Here is a 19,182-nt window from a genome sequence, read left to right as displayed (position 1 = left end):
AATGAAGGGGTTCTGTTGGGGATATAATATAACAAGAAAAAAAAATCAACGAGTTTCTGCTGTACTAACATTATATATATATACTATGCGTGTCATAGCCATTACACAAAACATAGATGAGTGACAATAAAAACTCAATAAAGGGATGAAAAAAAAAAGTAAAGTATCACCATGGAGAAGGAAAAACAAAATATCAGCAACAGGGTAAGATGTACATGCATCCCCTTATCCACGAAAGACAGAGAAAACTACGAGATGATCGCATTCAATAAGTCTCATCATACATTGTATAATAACCGTCACCCCTTCTTGATTTGTCAGCCTGCAAAGAGATGGCAGCGTTAGTACAACAAGTTGGATATACAAAAAAACAAAGCAAAAATCCACAACAACTGGGTTTTCTATAGATGCAAATAGAAATACCCTATTGATGATATTCTCAAATGCTTCTGTTCCATTCTCTTGGATGTACTTCTCTGCAGCAGTCAGAATATCATCTCGCTTACCCAAGGCATCCTTTTTCCTTGGAACGTACCAGATGTTAATGGTCTGAGGATTGACATAGAAAGGTCTCACATAATGCTCATAAACATAAGCGGCACCGCTAAAGTAAGGAAGGACCAACCAGCAGGTTGCAATCAGCTTTGCATAGGGCCATATTGGAATCCTGAAATATATATACATATGTTGTGAAAATTCAGCCAAAAGTTAAATACTTTACCCTGTGCCCTTCTAAACATATTTGTCACAACAGAACTCATAGAAAGCTTGATATAGCACACAAAATGCATTACAGTAATTCAACATTCAAGCTTTTTCATATTTGCCATATTGTTGAAGCTTGATATAGCACACAAAATGCATTACACAAAATGCCATATTGAAGCCTTTTCATATTTGCATTCAAGCTTATCTACTACTATGAACTTAGCAATTTAACAGCCGTTTGTTCACTTAATTTCTCTCACCATAAATTACAACCAAATTAATCATTAAAACACTAAGATTTGATGAATAACCCAAATTGGCAGGTGGCAAAAGTCAGCTTGCGCATAGAGATACTCTTCAGAAAAAAATACCCCTAAAATCTAGTAATGTATTAATAGGTAGCATTTAATAAATCACATTTTCTTAAGGAACCCAATAAACTACATCCACAACAAATTGCAACAACAAAATAAAAAGCCTAAAATCTCAACTCTGAGGTTTATCGTCACGTTTATCACTGAGTACTATTCTTGCAAATCAATTAACATAAACAACATAAAAAGATATACAAAAAATGCATACCACTCAAGGACTTTAGCAAAAGTAAGTTCAAAGAGGGTGATCAAGGAGTAGAGAACCCAGTAAGTGAGCCACTGCTGATCATCAATAGGAGACTTGCTCTCAATTGCCCTAATTGAAGCATATCTGAAGCAAAACACGAAAACCCACATCAATAATATGAATGAGTCCAACAATGGAATAAATGCAAAAGGAACATTCAACAAAACACATTGTGCGTGTAAGGAAAAGAGGAAGATCAAGATTTTGCTTACAGAGGATAAACAAGACTAATGACAGGCCTGCAATAGAAACAAAAATAGATAACATAACATATCAGTTGAGAAGAAAGAGAAAAAGGAAGCACATTTTGGAGAATGTGTGATTTGAGAGAGAAGGAAGAGGGAAAAAGAAAAAAAAAAAAAACATACCCAGCAAGCACATCGAAGTTTTTGAGAAGCACCTTGAGGAAATTGCCGGCCCCAGATCCCATTATTGATCTCTTGAGTGAATGCTAGTGTTAGTGTTAGTGTTTGTGTTTGAGCCTTTGAGGGCTTCAAGAGGAGAGAGAGAGAGAGAGAGTGCGTGGTTTGCGTGTGAGAGAACAAAAGCAGACAGATGTGAGAAAAAGAAGGAGCGGTGATAGGGAGCTAGTTTCCTGTGCAGCCGAGACTACGACCATAGTATCTGCATTTCGATTTCAATCGTGGATGGGATGGAATGCTGGACCAACGTGGCCCGCCGACACTCAAGTATTTTCCCAAGAATCTTGTTAACCACGTTGATTAAGAAATTAAAATAAAAAATATTAATTATAGACATTATAAGACAACATAAAAAGATTATGAATTAATTATTTTGATAATTTTTTAACCAATATCTTAAAAATACTGGTTAATATTTTTTTTAAGAATGAGACACTAATCAAGTTGGTCGGTTCACCAAATAAAGACTTGCGGATTCCCGTAGACTAGTTAGGTGCTAAATGACAATTAAATTGAAGATTAAGGAAAATTAACCTTGGTTTCCACATATTACGAATTTGCTGCTACCTACATTGTCCTTACAATACTCTTACCCACGTTTTTTTTCTTCTTTTTTTTTTTAAATAAATTTAAATATATTTTTAGTCTTTGTAGTCCCGTGTCTTTTATTTTTTATTGTTGTAAAATTATTATTTTTCCTATAAATTATATTTATTTATTTTTAATTTTTAAAACACTTTAACTAACACTTTAAACAGTCAACAAATATTATCTAAAATGTCATAAAGATGAAAAATAAAAAATTATAATATATAAAGACTGAAATTATTTTTTTTACAAAGACTAAGAAAAAAAGTGGTTAATTGCAATAACTAAAAAAAGATATTTAAACTTTTAAAAAAATCCATTCCAAATATTTTTTTTTCTGTTTGAAGTTAGGTTGATACTTGGTAGGTGGTAGGGCCTTCATCGTTTGTGCTTTCAACGATATTTCAATTGTGGGTTGTCATTTTGTAAGATTCCTTCTGTTTCTAGAGTAACTTCATTTATACTTCAAAAAAAAAAAAAAGAGTAACTTCATTTATGTTCCATTTGCTAAAAATGGAGAATGAGCCAAAATTTCAAAATATACCGTGGTAAATAATTGGGAGAGTAAACAAAAAACACATAATTTTTTTTGTTTTAAAAATTATTATTATTTATTTATTCTATAACCAAATAAAAGAACATATGTTTTTATTTGTGTTTATTTTTTTTCTATTTTCTTAAGGCTCCTTGAATTAATTTTTGAATTTTATCCAAGCAATGCTCCCGACTATCAGACTAGAACATAATACGAGATGCCTAAAGGCCCTAAACTAACTCCAGCTAAAAAGTTGAATGACAATAAAAATGTGACATTTAAGTGATATTAAAAAAACTTAATAATTCTTATAATTAATTTCAAATTTGTTTAGTTTGGATGCTAATTTGTATTAAGACAAATAAAATCGAACGTTAAATTGTGTTGCTAAAGTCAAAAAAAATATATTGCCTTTCTCATTCAACCATAATCTGATCCCATTCCACGAAAGTAGAGATAAAAAGTAGCGACCAGTTTTTTTCTTTTCTTTTATATTGAAAGCGAAAACACACAGGAAAAATAAATGAAATAAAAAATAGTTATTTTCCCATGTTAAGTGCCGAATAAAAAGTTTCTTAACAAATAAGTGCCAAGGAAACATCAGACATGGTGCCATGGAAAAGCACCACAAAAACATTTCTACAAGTAACTAGTGATTTCAAGGCCTGAGAAAACAAAGTAAAGGAGAATGTACTAACTCGAACCAAAAATGATTATACCTTTTTTTCTAACAGAAAGGAGTGAAGACTCTCTTAGATCATTGAATAAATGTAATTTATACATGTAAGCTCCAGAGAGGCTTTGCTATCAGGAAAGCTAGTTGGCATGTTAAACCAATACTGAAACTATAACACTAGAAAATACAAATTAGCTTGAAGTTGGTTGCTCTCCAAGCAGTTGTGATGGCCATGAATCTGCCGGTGTGGGATACCTAGCATGTGGTTTACTGACTACAGACATAGATTTCGGTGTGACCTCGGTAACATTAGGAGCTGGAAAAGAAGCTTGAAGATTGGGATGAAAGGGGACAACCAAAACCGTAGATCCTTGCTGCAAGTTAGGTTCTATGGTATGCAATTGGAGATTCTGTCCTGGAAAATTTGTCTGCTCCGGTGGCTCATGGGGAGGTACATTCAGGTCAGGTTTAGATTGAGCCAGTCTTGCCTGTATCTCACCTTGAAGTTTCTCAATTTGAGTTTCTAGGCTACAATTCTCCTCCTTCAGCTCATTTTTCTCCATGGTCATCTGCCCAATGAACCCGATAATGTGAAATCCAACCAGATACAAGGAACTGGCTGAAAGATAACTTAAATAGAAAGGAAAAGGGTGTCAATCTTACATAATGAGATTCAGACAACAGAGTGACATTCTCTTTCTTGAGGGACTCGATCTGACTGAGCAAGTCTTTCAGCAACCTGGCAGTTTCACACAGTATAGAAGCCTTTCCATTGTTCTCATTTAGATCTATCCCCACACCACCACCAAAACCCCCCCGAAAAAAGGAAGATAAAAATAACTTAAAATCATCTTGAAAGCAACAAACCAAGACTGTAAAGTTTGAACATATTCAAGATACATGATGGAGGCACAAGAGGTTACCAAGTGCACTGGCAAGATCAACAAAGCGTTCATTCAAATGCTCACGCTTCATTTTCTCCCTTTCAGCCTTGTGAATTTTCCTGGGGACTTTCCCTTGGTTCATTTTACCAGAAGAAGACCTGAAGCAAATCAAGTTTACAAGAACTGAATCCAGATGAAGAACCTGTAAAGTCCACATAAACTACTCATGCAAGAGACAGCTAGAATGTAGTGCAGTAGTGCTATTAGACTATTAGTATAACATCAATACTACTGCTGCCACCACTGCTTGTTATCAATAGTTATGGTCAAATTTAAATTTGTCCTAACAAATAGCTTTGTAGTTTAAACACACAGAATAATAGATATTTTATATTTACACTTGCATCAACTCAATACATCAAATGTTTCAGATCATATAAGGAAGTTTTCTCCAATTGAACCCTAAGAATTACATAAGGAAGTTTTCTCCAACTAAACTTAAGAATTACAAAAGGAATTGCACACAGAAAAAACTACCGGCACAAATCAAATTCTTATTTCTGTGGTGAGCCTGAAACTACATATCAGATTATCTCATATGCGTGTTCATGAAAACATTAGAATCTCTGACCTGTTTTTCGAGGTCTCAACCATTGGAGCCACACTCTCTGATCCCATGTGCACAAAACCAGCTATATGCCCTTAAGCAATTCTTCCAGCAACAAAATTTCCTAAAGTAGAAAAAAAAAAGAAAAAGAAAACTACTTCAATATTATACTTTTTAATTCTTATAACGCAAGGAGAGGTAAATCGAACACCACAAGAAACGAAAATTTCTTTTTACAGTCAATGAAAAAGTAAAATCCGTTTTCCCTGATTAAATCAATTCCCTCCCTCCCTCGCAATCCAATCAGAGAAAGGGAGGAAAAAACAACAAGCCAGGTTCCCAATTTTAATTTCCAGAATTCATAGCAGCCAAACAGAGCATCGAGAAATTCCAAGGAGCAAACAGAAAGAAAGAGAGAGGAAGATTATTTATGTGTGCACAAAAAGGGAAAGTAGTTTTGCTTACCTAACCGTGGGGGGAAGAGGAAGAGGAATCGAAAGGAATAGAATTGGAATTGGAATTGGAATATTTGAAGATGGAATTGGTTATGGAGGAGTTGGGAAAATGGGAATTAGGGCAGAAGAGAGAGAAAAGAAGATTGGGTTGTATTGTATTGTGGCGATGGAGTGTGGCGGGAGTGCACCTGTCACGCGAAGGTGCGTGCCGAGGTCATGCTCATTGGCTTCAATGACTTCCCCACGTCATCTTTTTCTTTTTAGGTCTTTTTATCAACCCTAAATTCTAACTTTCCATCCATTCAATATTTTTATAGACACATTCACTGATATACTTTTGCATTTTTATTCTTTTTTAAAATTTAAACATAAAATTAAATTTTGTAGATCATACGTCCTAATTAATAATTTTTTTTCTATTAATTATATAGTTTTCAATGAATTATATAGTATAAAGAATGTGATGATAATACTCGGCTTTTGATATATTAAGTTTAAATTTTTTATTTTCATCTTTTATGCTTTTTAAAATTTTATTTTGATTATTTTTTAAAAAAGATATTAGTGTTTCGTCAATATTTTGACATAACACTACACATAAATAAAATAACTAATTTAAAATAATTACAACTTAAAATAATTAATTTGAACCTTTTTTCCATCCATTTTCACTATTTATTTTCTACCTATTTGTATTGCTTTTTCTCTGTCTCAATGATTTGAAATATTTTTTAAGTCCTTTTTTCTATCCATTTGCGTTTTTTTTTTAATCTTTTCTCATTCATTTACATGTTTTTCTACTCATTTTGAATATTTTTTCTCTCCCAATTGTTTGATTTTTACGCTGCTTATTAATTTTTCCTACTATCGTTTTGCCCGTTTATATATTTTTATACTTTTTTTACTCACTTTTACAATTTCCTTTTGTTCATTTTATTATTCATTTAAATTTTTTGTTGCTCATTTGAGTAATTTTTCCTTTAATTTCTTTTTGTTCATTTTCATAATTTTCCTGTTTATTTTTCTCGTTTGTTTACATACTTTTTTCTTTTAATTTTGTATATGTCATCACATCATTCACATATTTTTTTTTTTAGAATTTATAAATATTATTTATTAAAATTTCTTAACAAAGAATTATTAAATGTGTAGAACGAAAAAATAAAGTAATTTATTTTAACTTTGAGTTTAAGCAAACCAAAAAGGCAAAAACGTTGGGAGACTCAAATTGCTTTACTTGCTCGCAGCCATCATCATGCTCATGCACGTAATATTTTAATTTGATTACCAACTACTCACTTGTCATGGTTATGTATTCCTATCTAGCAAATAGCAACTCAATTTTATAATTAATCACAGCATTGAAATAATGCAAATTTTATAATTTATCATCCGAATCATCTTCCATTAGGTCCTTATTTGATTGGCAAAATTTAAAGATCTTTAGTTATCTAACTATTGTTGATGAACATTTGAATTTGGCAATAAATGTGATCGCTTGAATTAAAAGAACAATTATAGTATAACTGAGAATAAAAATTATGTAAATAACATCGATCTCTCTCATCTCTTCCGTTTGTTGTGACTTGCAAGACAAAATCTATATACTGCACAAAAAATTATACAGTATACAATTTTACATATGCAGCAATAATGTAGTAATTTCATGCATGTATTTATCAAAAAAAGAAAATAAAACTTCATGCATCTAAGTTTACTTATATTTATTCAGACATTTTTTATTATACATTTTCTCTTTATGTATGAATAACAAATATATAATTCGTTCAATTAATCTCAGGTCCTTGTATTATTAAAAGTTTTGAAACTATTTTTCTGTATTTTAAATATTTAGTACTACCATTAGATTTTTAGGATTTAAAAGAATTTCTAATTAAGTTAATATATCCTCAAAAATTACAAGGACACTTTAACAGTATGGTTTATTTCTTTTTTTTTTTTTGTGTATTGAGGAGGGCCATAGGCCCAAAAACAAAAACACCATAACACTACCTAGGAACATTTTGGAGAAGGATATCTGGGATATTTTGAGCCCATATACTTTTTTTTTTAATTGTAGTTCTTGAATTTATCCTATCATTAAAAACAAACAATATTTTAACAGAAATACTTAATTTATAATTATTGAAATTATAAAAAATAAATCATAAATTTCAAAAAATCTAATTTTAATTCTCCCCCATAATATTAATTCATAAAAATATATATTTTTTCTATAAAAAAGAAAAAAATGTATTTTTAGTCTATATTCTTTCACTTAGATTTCATTTTGGCCTATGTACTTTCAAATGAATGAAGTTATTTTTTCAAATTTTAAAAATATATGAACTTATTTCCTTTTCAAGCTTACTTCCCCTGCATTCAAATATAAGCTAAATTTAATTACTTTTGTGCTAATTAAAATGTTAATTAATATCATTTAGTTATATTAATTACATTTAATAAATAAAATTTTTCTTAAAATATCCTTCATTAGAATTTGACATCAAGAATAAAAAATAGTATTGAAAAATATTTTAAAATAATATTATTAAATAGGATGAATGCATATAGTTAAATTTGCTAATATCTGAATTAAAAAAAATTCTTTTTACTTATAATTGAGTACAAAGAAAAATATTTAGTGGTAGTTTATAGTTGTTAAGTTGGAAGATTAACTAAATTTATATATTTTTTAAAAGTTAAAAGGCTAAATTCATTTGGAGACCAAAAAAATTAAGTAAAAAAATACATGAAACAAAAAGATATCTTTTCCTAAAAATATTGATTCACCTTTCATGTTCTGCAGCGTTGGACAATTGTGCAAGGCAGATCCATAACTGTTCTGAATTTTTTTATAGAAAACAAAAGCCTGTGGCCTCCACACTGATACATCAGATCAAAGCTTTACGGTTTTTCCCATGCGTGTGGCAACCACCCATGGGAACCCATGATGCTCTGATTTCTCTCCACGTTCATGTTTGACACGCATCTATTTTCCTTTTACAGTTGACTGTTTTAACGCCAATTAATTAAATTTTCTAGGGAAAATATATACTTTGGCCCATGAAAGTATGATGTTAAGAAAAATTAATTCATAAAAAGTCAAATAATATGTAAAGTGTGATAAATTAACTTTACAGATAACTTCAAATTAATCCTTAAAAAATATAATTTATTATCAAATTTATGATTAAACTTTATAACTTAATAAAAAAATTAATTTTATAAATTATTGACAAAATCAATTTGTTATGCTCTTCTTAAGTTAGCAGATTAAATTTAAATTTTATATCTTTTCCTACTTTAAAAAGCCAAAAAAAAGTATTTACCCTAATTAACTTCTTCGCCTGCTAGAAAAGAGTGAAAATAACTCCAATTGCTCATGCAAGGATTATAACTTAGTTCACATTAATATAAATCAAGCTTATTGGTTAAAGAAGTTAAGTCAATACTGTTTGAAAAGTCTATTCAGTTAAAATGATTTTATTTACATCATTCTAAAAATGCTTCCAACTTATAAAAATATGACAAATTTATTAACTTATTTAAAAATATGTTTGTAAACTTTATTTAACAAGTCTTGTTACAAAAGAGGCTTTTGAGGTAGAGGGATGCTTTGAAAAGGCTTGGTCCACCCTAGCTATGACATTAACAACTGTTAAGTGTCTGACTGCAGGTAACAGACAAACGTGCTGATGCCCAAATCAGTATCAATAGTAGATTTAAACAGGAGTTGATTTCTATCAGCACCCAACTCAAGAATATTATTAGCAAATTTACATTAGGAAAATGTTGATAATATATCTCATTTTTTGGGTGTATGAAAAAAGAGAAAAAAACAGAAAATAAAAATAAAAATAAAGCAAGAGAGAAAATGTTAGATGTAATAAATGAATGAAATATTTTTTAATGAAGTGATAGATAAGAAAAAAATGGGATAAAAGTGAGATGATTGAGAAAATGAATATATAATATATGTTAATAAACCCTTAACAGATGGTGCATAAAAAAAATAAAATAAAAAAACCTTCATAGGTGTATATTGCAGCTGACGGTAAAAGTGGACCAAAAAGCTGTGCAAAAGATGTGTGAAAAATTGCAGCATCACACCTCAGAAAATATGGAAGATCAGCAGAAGCCCCAAAGCGGAGCAAAGTGCCTTACATGGCTGCATGGTTTCAGATTACCAATTAAGGAAAATTACAAGATTGGAGCTTAGAGAGCCATGTGCTTTAAAAATTAAGAATTCTGAAGAGAATAGCACATATTCTTGCAGCCATATGCTGGATATAGTATTTCAGAGAGTCTCTCGTGAGACTTCTGATCTGAGTTGATAAATGAAGAACGAAATGTTTTAATAACTTTGTGTAACTTTACAATTTACTAGTCATAGGTAATACAATTTTACTGTATTGACACACTAAACAGATTTGAGTATTCAAGTGGCGCTTACAAGTTGCTTTTGTGGTGCATGTGGAGGGAGTTCTTAAGTCAGCATCATGGTGTGTGCCTTTGTGGGAACTGTCCCAGAGTTGACCTATAAAAGTATTTAATCATTAGTCTAGGCTTGTGGGTGTTGTCTGAAATTCTAACACAGATACAATAATTATAGAAACGGCATAGATTCAAAGTTCGGAGATAAAATAATTGGTTGAGATGCTTAGAAAATAACCAACCAAATGTGACCCTAATCATCAACATAAACAACAAAAAAAAAAGGTTCACAAATAAATTCACCAAGTAACTAGCAAAAGGTTATACCTGAAAGCATGAATAATGATTAATTGAGCTTTGCCGTGTCGTTATTTCATTCTCATATATGGTGAAAATAAATAAGCCAAATTCTAGCATCAGCAAACCTGTATAAACAGAATAAATCATACAATTAAAAATGCTATAGATATCTTAAACTTTTGTTGTAATTTAGAACATTTAGTAACCAGTGGCCAAAAATAGCTCTTTTTTTTTGTGTCGGTCAAGCTTCTAAATTTTTCACTAGACATCAGAGCATATCACAATCACACTGCTTTATGAGTGTGCAAGAACTTGGGGAGAAAAAGGAAGGAAGGGTTAACATCAAGGAAAGAAATCACGTCTCACATGTGCAAATGCAACTCATATTCTACAACACATGTGTCAAGACAAGAGAAAGGAGACAAGAAACACAAGACCATAGCTTATGGAAATTATCCTGCTATACCAGCAATATAGGCTAGAAGGCACCAAAGTTGGAATCAAAGTTACCCTTTACTAATTTCAAGGTGTAGACTGTAGAGTCAAGAGTGTGTGTGCATGTTCCCAGCCACAGCTTGCTCATAAGATGCTTCATATTCTATCTGCAAAAAGATGATGATCATGAATTCATGATGATGATGGTTTAGGTCAGATCACTTCCAGGGAGAAACGAAGACGTTGTGTCTTCTTTGGTGGAAGATACTGGTACAACATGAGTGCTAAAATAGTACAGATTGCTAATCATCACACTGAAACAAGACCCGTTTGAAGGTTGAAGCAACTCAATGTGTTCAAACATAAAGAACAGTTAAAGAATCCAAATTCTGTTGTCATTATCAAGCTATAAGATGGTCCAACTACACCTCATCATCTTTTCCAAAGTATGGATTAAAAATATCTTAAGCTTTCCTGTATCACACAAACCACATATATAAAAAGATAGCATGATAATTGATAAAGAAAGACTTGTGAAGGAGAAGATATATCATATATGATATGATGAATCATGCTTTATAAAGGTAAACTGGGAAATTTAAAACGAAAAAAAAATCAAAATGTCTAATATTAGGAAACTTGTAGCATAAAATTGAGCATATTATTGGCATTGTTCTTATGAATGGAAAATTATAGATAAAAAAAATATATTTGTTTGTAATATAATATAATATACCAATTAATTTCAACCATGAAGTCACCAGTGAAAATAACTAACAGATTATGATCATAACATAAAACTCACAAACAAATGACTAAATAGGTAGTTGGACCTTGCTGTCAACAACTTCAACAAATAAAAAAAAGACGAAGAAAGTACTGTAAGGGTAATTTGATCTACCAAGCAATAAATGCATTATCCTTCAGTACAATGTCATGCTATACATGAGTGATGAGGCTATGAACATATATCATTTAGACTGAATCTCTTAAGGAAATTTATGCAATAATGTGGTTAAAAATTTTGAAATCTCCTCCTTTGATGTTTCCTGGAAGCAGGGCCGGACCTCTAGCTAGCAAGGCTCATTTTGAAAGTGAGACACACATTTGTCCTAGTTTCTTCAATTTCCTCTCCCTTATGATCTCAATAGGATGTTCCCTACTTATAGCTTTCAAATGCCAAAGTAACACTAGCTCTGAATATATCAATAAAAGAATTTTCCAGAGATGATCAACCTACATCAGATAAAGGAAGCAGCAATAAATCAAAATTGAGTGCGACAAATAGAGGACCTTTCTTTCTTTCTTTTGTTTTTTACACAAAAGTGGTGGACTTATTTAGTTAAGTACGAGCCTTTGGGGACAGAAAATTCTGACATTGACTTGTTTAATTTGCAGAATAATACATCTAAAGACCTGCTAACTAATAATCATCTTTGGGTGATTATTGTATATACCATTGTCTTATTCTCAGTCCATCATCACTTGTAGGATTTGAGGCATCAGTTATTTGTACCTTCCGTCTATTCAATATGAGAGTTAGGTCAGGATACCACAATGTCCTTTACCCAATTAGTCAAGCCAAAATATATGGTACGTACTTACACATCATTATTTATTTCACATTTCATCCAATATAGCATACTATGAGTATCTATCATAAACATGCTACGATCTATATATAATTTTAAATTTTGTGTCTTCCCAAAATAACTGATCCATCTTTAATCTACAATTGACAATAGCTGAGCTAGCTAGAAATAAAACTAAAACTACACACACAGCATACAGCTAAATAGAAAGAGAGTCAAACAAACTAGATGCTTAATTGTTTGCCATTTTAGAGTCCACATGCTATAGGTGCACCAGGCCAACAGCTAGGACAAAATCCTCTTACTGATCACCAACATTACATGTGAGGGATGTGACTCACCGTGTTTGGGCAACTGCATTTTTTGCATTATTGTACCTCCTAAACTATCACTTGTCACTATATATATATATATATATATATATATATATATATATATATATATATATATATATATAAAGAGGGAGAAAGAGAGAGAGTGAGAGACACGTACGGCGTTACATTAGTGGTCTAGAGGTTAGTTATTAACTATAGCTTCAAATAAGGTTTACTAGCTGAGCATTTTAATTTTCAGCTTCTCCTTAATGATTAGGAAGAGTACCTCAGGTTTCTTAAACACAGATGTATAACATAGATAATGCACATATTCTTGGCTTGTTGCGTCCCATAGGCCATAACACAGAACTAGCGTAGCTAATGACCCAGCCTCCTCGCTTTTGTTTTCATGAATTGCTTATCAAAGGAATAAATGAATATGAACATATAGACTTGTAGCACTTGAGTTTCCAAATATTGTTTTATAAATAATCTAACATCAGAAAATGAGACTTTGGAATCGAAACATATAGTATTCTCTTTTTATTCCTTCCTTATAATTTTGGATGCATAACCAATTAATTATTTTTTTTCCCGTCAAAATACCAATTAATTAATTAAGCTAGCTTTCTACTGCCAAAGAATTAACAGAAAGCTTTCAGTCATTTACCTAGCTATATGCCTCTACATATGCCCCTGCCATTTTTATTTCTAAATTTATACGTTGCCCTTTAATGATTTATACTCAAATTATTTTTTTGAGACGGATTTATACTCAAATTATTGAAATCCTCAATGGATATAGTAGTATCATATACTCCCTTTATCTCATTTTTGTTTGAAGTTTAATATTTTGACACAGGAATTAAGAAGTATGATTAATGTTTTAAAATTTTATAAAATCATGTAAACTTTTTGGTATATATCTTAGTATCTTTTATATTAACTAGATTATCCCTCATTTATACTTTTTATTTTTATTTTTTCACCCTATAATAAATGGTTAAGGATATAAGTAAAAAATATTTAATATGTCAGTAATATTATAAACTTACAATCAAAATGAAAAAAAAAAATTGTCATAGCGTGAAATAAAACGAGAGGAATTAAATAAGGGAGTGGAGTGGAGTAAAGAACACACACACATGCTTAATTATCGAGGAGCATTTATCTGCCGACAGTTATTGCAATTTATGATATACTTTATGATTTCATATTGCTTGAGTAGACCATAGTTTTTTTTTTTAATGAACTTTTAATGTTTTGTTTACCGTACTTTCCTGGGAATCTTGGTCTATCCTTGGCCAGATATAAATTCGAGTTAATTAAGCAATCGCCTGGTAAATAGTAAATCATGCGGATTTGAATTGGGGAGCCATGTTGATTTCCCACTAAAATCTAAATGCAGCCAAAGCAATAAATGGAAATGGGCAAATTAATTTATCTTTCCTACCCAACATGTTGATAAAAAGTGCACACACAAAAATTGAGTGGACGTGATGGTGGTGGGTCTACACTCTACACCTCTAATTACTTTTTATGTCGTAACTAGTAACCACCAACCTGTAGGCTAAACGCCAGTAGGGAAGCACATGGTGGTGCTTCGGAGAAACCAAGGCCAAGATTACGAGATTTTCTGGGCCCAAACAAAGGAATTAGGGATATTATGGGCCAAATATATAGATTCTGTTGCTTCTTAGCAGGTATATAACTTGGCACCCACTTTTTTTGTGCCCAAAATCTAGCCGACTTGTTCACAATTTTACAGAAATTGCTGCCCTAGCTGCTCTAATATTTTTGGGGTATAAGATTTCATTTACCTATGGTATGGTATGGGGGACCAATCCTGTGCCTATCTGTACGGTGTCGCTTATTAGATTCAGATCCATGTCAGCAACCATGTGGTACGACCCTCCCCGTATTTTCCACTCAAGGTAAGCCAACATTTTAATTAGTACAATTACCTTGTGTTTTTTTTGACAAATAAACTAACATATGACAAAATAATAACAAATTAAATTATGTCTAGCTTTAATTTAATCAATTGGTATATATATTGTGACATTTGAATTCAAATGGGGGATATATACGGCTTCATGCTAATAATTGTGGTTACTTGGCTTTAGGATCGAGAAGGAGATACGGATCTCTATCAGTAGCATATGGTGTCACAATAATAGTGAGATACCCGTTTAACTCGAGTATCTCAGGATTTGTTTGGAAGCACAACAGTGCAGCAGGCGCAATGTATAGTTCTGAATTATCACAATTCCTATTCTCTGTTTAGCACTCAAATTGTAGTAGAATTTTCGGCTTAGTGCATTATGATCTTCTCTAATAATTGTATGTTACTTTGGGGGTTTAAAGTGTAAGGTGGAATGGGCTGGGCTAGGAATGTAAAGGTAATGTTTAAGGAGTTTTTTTTTTTAACCAATGTTTAGAGAATTATATTATTTATATAATTTTTTTATTCACCAAAAAGTATCATACAATTTTTTTATTTTTTTATAGTATTATTGTTTTAATATCTCAAAGCATCCTATTTTATTTTACACTTTCTTTTTCTTTCCATCTTCCTATCTCTCATTTTTTACAATGCTCTTCTTGCAATGTTTGACTACTTTAATACTTAATTATTGCAACCAAAAAAATAGTGATATTTGAAACTGATACTGCAATGGATGCCAATTAAAAAGTAAGATCCATAATTAAAACACTGATATATAACAAATTAATCATTTGCTTATAAATTTAAATTGTTCGGTTATCTTAATAGCTAGTTATTATTAATACCTTCTTCATTGAATAAACTAATATTTTAGTTCTTTTAAGTATTACACACTTTCTTATGTAGTCTCTAAAATAATAAAATTATGTAAATATTCCTCTTGAATATGCATGGGCTCAGTTTTTAGTCGGTATAGTTTACTAAAATTATATCCTGCAATTAATTTGATGAAGTTTTCAACAAAAAGATTTTATTATGATTTATAAAGCTTGGGATTATTTATGTAAATTTCTTAATTACTTTAATTTAGAGACCATTTAGGAGAGAGAGTAATACTTTAAGGATAAGTCCAAAAATTTGGTCAAGTAGACCAATAGGCTTTTACATCTGTTGCAAGTTCAAGTCACCATTCATCTCTTTGGAATGAGATAAGTGTAAGTACCTCTATAAATATTATTTGATCTTGAAGGTATTCCTTGCTTAAGAATGAAGTACCGTTCCCTCCTCCAAATATTGGAACTACAAAAAAATACAAGGATGAAATTTAGAATTTATTCTTTTTTAATTCTCTTGTACATATTTGGTAAACTAGTATACCAGCCCAACTAAAGACCTAGTAATTAATTAAAATTTATTACAAGAAATTAATATTCTTATGTGCAAGAATTGTTCTTCGGAAGAACAACCACATTAGTGGAACACAGGTTCTTCACTGTGTAAGAACCGTTCTTACGGAAGACTCCTAAAGAACCAATTCTTTTATGGTAAAAATTTATTTTTTTAATGACTCACTTTAACAAATTTTAGAGGAAAAAAATGAACTCAAGAGACAATATCTCAAAACCAGATCAAAATCAAAATACTGACCAATAGAATGCAACATATTCAACACTCCATAATGACTAGTGCAACAACATATTCAACTCACAGATTCAATATACCGATTTTTATCAACAAAAATGAGGCCAAAACTTTTAGATACATAATTTATCCTTTACACAGCAGTAAGTTATTTTAATGAATAGATAAGTGGTACATTATTTTATAGAACATAAAAACATATTTTCTATCGCTTTTTTTATTATATTATTTAATTTATATACTTATATTTCCTATCTAGGTTGTAACCAAAACTTTTTCCTATCTAGGTTTTGAATAGAGTTTGGTATGCACCAAACTTTTCCTAGGTTATAAACATTTACCTCTTTTTTTTTTTCCTTTCATAATTAAACACTTACAATAACAAGAACAATATTTAGTCGGTATTAATTTCGTTTTATACTTCTTTTCATTACAAAAATTAAGAAGACAACAAAATAAAAATAAATAAATAAATTTTTGTTTACTCAACTTTTTAGTCTTTAAAATTGTAAATGTATTATTTTAATTCCTAATTTTATAGAATCTTGATTTTAATCTGTAGCTTGGTAAAAATATTTTTTTACTTTAATCTTTTGTAGTACAAAATGTTTGTGAAAAGTAAAATAATTTTTTATAAAATTAAGAAATAAAGTGATGATTTTATAAAAACAAATGAATTAAAATATCCAATACTTACAATTTGAGCGATTAAAAGGAATATTTGCTCTGGAAAAAAGAAGGTTAATTTTTCGGTGTTATAGAAAAGTGTAATAAAAAAATGTTTTTTTTCTTGCACAACTAAAACAAACTTAAAATATATAATAATAATAATAATAATAATAATAATAATAATAATAATTAATTATTATTATTATTATTAAATTTTTAAAAATATTATGTCTATATGTATTATCCTATTATGTTTATGCATGAATAAAGAATTACAAGGAAAACCCTATATATATGGACTTATCTAATGCAATTCCAACAGAAAACTGCAAAGCATGGCCAATATGAAGGACCCTTATTTAACTCTGTGATTATTGGAATTTAACACCGGAAATATCGAGGCTGTAAATGCATGGCGTCTGTCTTAACTGAAAGGAACAGCAATCTTTCAGCCAGTTCCTTTAATACAAAAACATTAGTTACGTCGCAGCACACATGTGCATGCATCAGAATTAAATTCTACTGCGTGCAAATCAAAATATTACATCAATTATCTTGTATTCAGAATATGGGAATAATAATCTTCGTGTTATTTTCATTAGAAAAAACTTTATGATCTCCATTATAGACGAAGATACGTACAAGACTTTGGTATTGCATTAGATTTATATATACTTGTAAGGCCAAGTGGTAGTACGAGAAACGCTAGCTATAGCTATTTCAGTCAGATCTGGCTTATGATTTGCTTTTACAGCCCTAGCTAGCACTAGCTAGGTGGGAACCATCGATCTTAGCTAGCAGTGTCATTATCAGCTTACTGTTTTATGCCCATAATTGGAACCTCACCAAGGTGTACCTTATTCCATTGACCATTTCTCATCAAGTAGCAGATTATGTTAATCAGATTGTGGGCTTCCCTGATTATGATTTAAGAAGCACATATGTATTTCCATATGGCTGCTTTACACAAGTGTTATTGACATGATCTAGCTCCATAAATAAAGTTGGCTTCGAATCCCATTGTGCAGAACATAATTTATATTGGAGGGAATATCCTAATTAATCTCGATCGCTTTCCCCTTCCCTACCAATTTATAATTGCATCAACATAGCATATATGCTCCTTATTATTTTAGCGAAGGGATATATTATTAGATTCCAAAGCACACAACAATAACTAATATTTAAAAAAAGTCAAAAAATAAAAAAATAGAATTTAACTTCTATGTACTTATACTTTTACATTACCTTAGGATTTATTAGGTTGATCGGATAGTTGAAAGAGAAGGAAGATGAAGAAGTTATAGATTTGAATTTTTTTCTAACATTTTAATAAAAATTAATAATTTTTTTTATCTAATTCATAGGTGTTTTTTTTATTAAAGATAATTTTGTATAAGTTGAATATGATAAGTATATGAAATAAATTTTTTCATCTAAATATTTAAAAAAACTCATAACTAAGATTTCACGGATTAAAAAAATGATTTTACAATAGGTGGTTATAAACACACTTGGAGGGAGACCCATTTGGCGAGAGTTGTAGTAGTAGTAGGAGTTTAGGACTAAGTCTTGTGAAAAGAAAAGGGTTTTGAAGAGAGGCAGTAATTAAGAAGGGGAAGGGCATGAAACTGGAGATTCCACGTTTTCTCTTTGGTGGGCAGAGACCCAATCATGCATTGAATACTGGCATGGCCCAACATATGTCCTATTTGATGGAATGGTGGGGCATATCCTAGTAGGGTCATTAAGACTCACCATGGATCTTTCTGTGATGCCAGCAACTGCTCCATTTAAAAGGGCTAAAAGAAAAAATTTGAAAAGGAAAAAGAAAACAGAAGATGGAGAATGATCCACCTGTTTGTCAGTGACATTGTACATTGGTTTGGGCAATAACCAGCAGCCGGACCCCACCACCTGAGCCAACACCTGGAACCGATAAGGTTTTGACCCCACCGTCCTATTACCCTCATCTCTCTCAAAAATCTTAATCATTGATGCAGTAAACCTCGAGATTCATGGCAGAGATTTAGAATCCATCAGAATGATCAAAAAGCAATGTAATTTTAATACTACTATAACACTACCACAACCATTTTTTTTTACATTAGTCTTGTGGTAACACTGTTTTATCCCTTTTACCACACGAGCTAGCTCTGTGGCCCAGAGAGAGAAGGAGAAAAAAAAAACCCAAATGCCTGTTAGGTAGGGAACTTAGCAAAGGTCATGGAATGGAAGCGACTCGTTTTCTTCTCTTTAACATGAAAAAGCATAAAATTACAAAGCAATTAATCAAAAAGGCAGGAGAAGAAAAAAATAAAAAGAAAATAAAACTTCCACAAACAATCAA

At 31.0% G+C, this 19,182-nt stretch overlaps 2 protein-coding genes across 5 annotated transcripts; both read right to left on the bottom strand.

Moving 5' to 3' along the window:
* Window positions 1–60: 60 nt before the first annotated feature.
* LOC100306331 (uncharacterized) lies at window positions 61–1,864 on the bottom strand. Its single transcript, NM_001250217.2, has 5 exons — window positions 1,698–1,864; window positions 1,542–1,568; window positions 1,291–1,413; window positions 424–667; window positions 61–322 (listed from the first exon to the last, which is right to left on the bottom strand). Exons 1-5 carry the CDS (start codon window positions 1,757–1,759, stop codon window positions 266–268), a joined length of 513 nt encoding a protein of 170 aa, NP_001237146.1. The 5' UTR covers window positions 1,760–1,864; the 3' UTR covers window positions 61–265.
* A 1,530-nt stretch (window positions 1,865–3,394) lies between these two features.
* LOC100782436 (transcription factor bHLH47-like) lies at window positions 3,395–11,861 on the bottom strand. Of its 4 annotated transcripts, XM_041015192.1 has the most exons (7): window positions 10,744–11,861; window positions 10,261–10,358; window positions 9,953–10,036; window positions 5,066–5,165; window positions 4,474–4,592; window positions 4,214–4,338; window positions 3,395–4,119 (listed from the first exon to the last, which is right to left on the bottom strand). In XM_041015192.1, the coding sequence occupies exons 4-7, from the start codon at window positions 5,110–5,112 to the stop codon at window positions 3,742–3,744; spliced, it is 669 nt and encodes a 222-aa protein (XP_040871126.1). In that variant the 5' UTR covers window positions 5,113–5,165; window positions 9,953–10,036; window positions 10,261–10,358; window positions 10,744–11,861; the 3' UTR covers window positions 3,395–3,741. The 4 variants fall into 4 exon arrangements, with proteins under 4 accessions (XP_040871126.1, XP_040871127.1, XP_006579403.1 ...); NM_001253240.2 differs by lacking the exons at window positions 9,953–10,036; window positions 10,261–10,358; window positions 10,744–11,861 and adding an exon at window positions 5,507–5,648 and having other exon boundaries at window positions 3,595–4,119; XM_041015193.1 differs by lacking the exons at window positions 9,953–10,036; window positions 10,261–10,358; window positions 10,744–11,861 and adding an exon at window positions 5,507–5,754 and having other exon boundaries at window positions 4,474–5,165.
* Between the last annotated feature and the right edge of the window lie 7,321 nt (window positions 11,862–19,182).

The sequence above is a fragment of the Glycine max genome, chromosome 5, assembly GCF_000004515.6.
Source record: "Glycine max cultivar Williams 82 chromosome 5, Glycine_max_v4.0, whole genome shotgun sequence".
In the NCBI taxonomy this organism is placed as follows: domain Eukaryota; kingdom Viridiplantae; phylum Streptophyta; class Magnoliopsida; order Fabales; family Fabaceae; genus Glycine; species Glycine max.
This window is presented reverse-complemented; position numbering and strand designations above follow the sequence as displayed.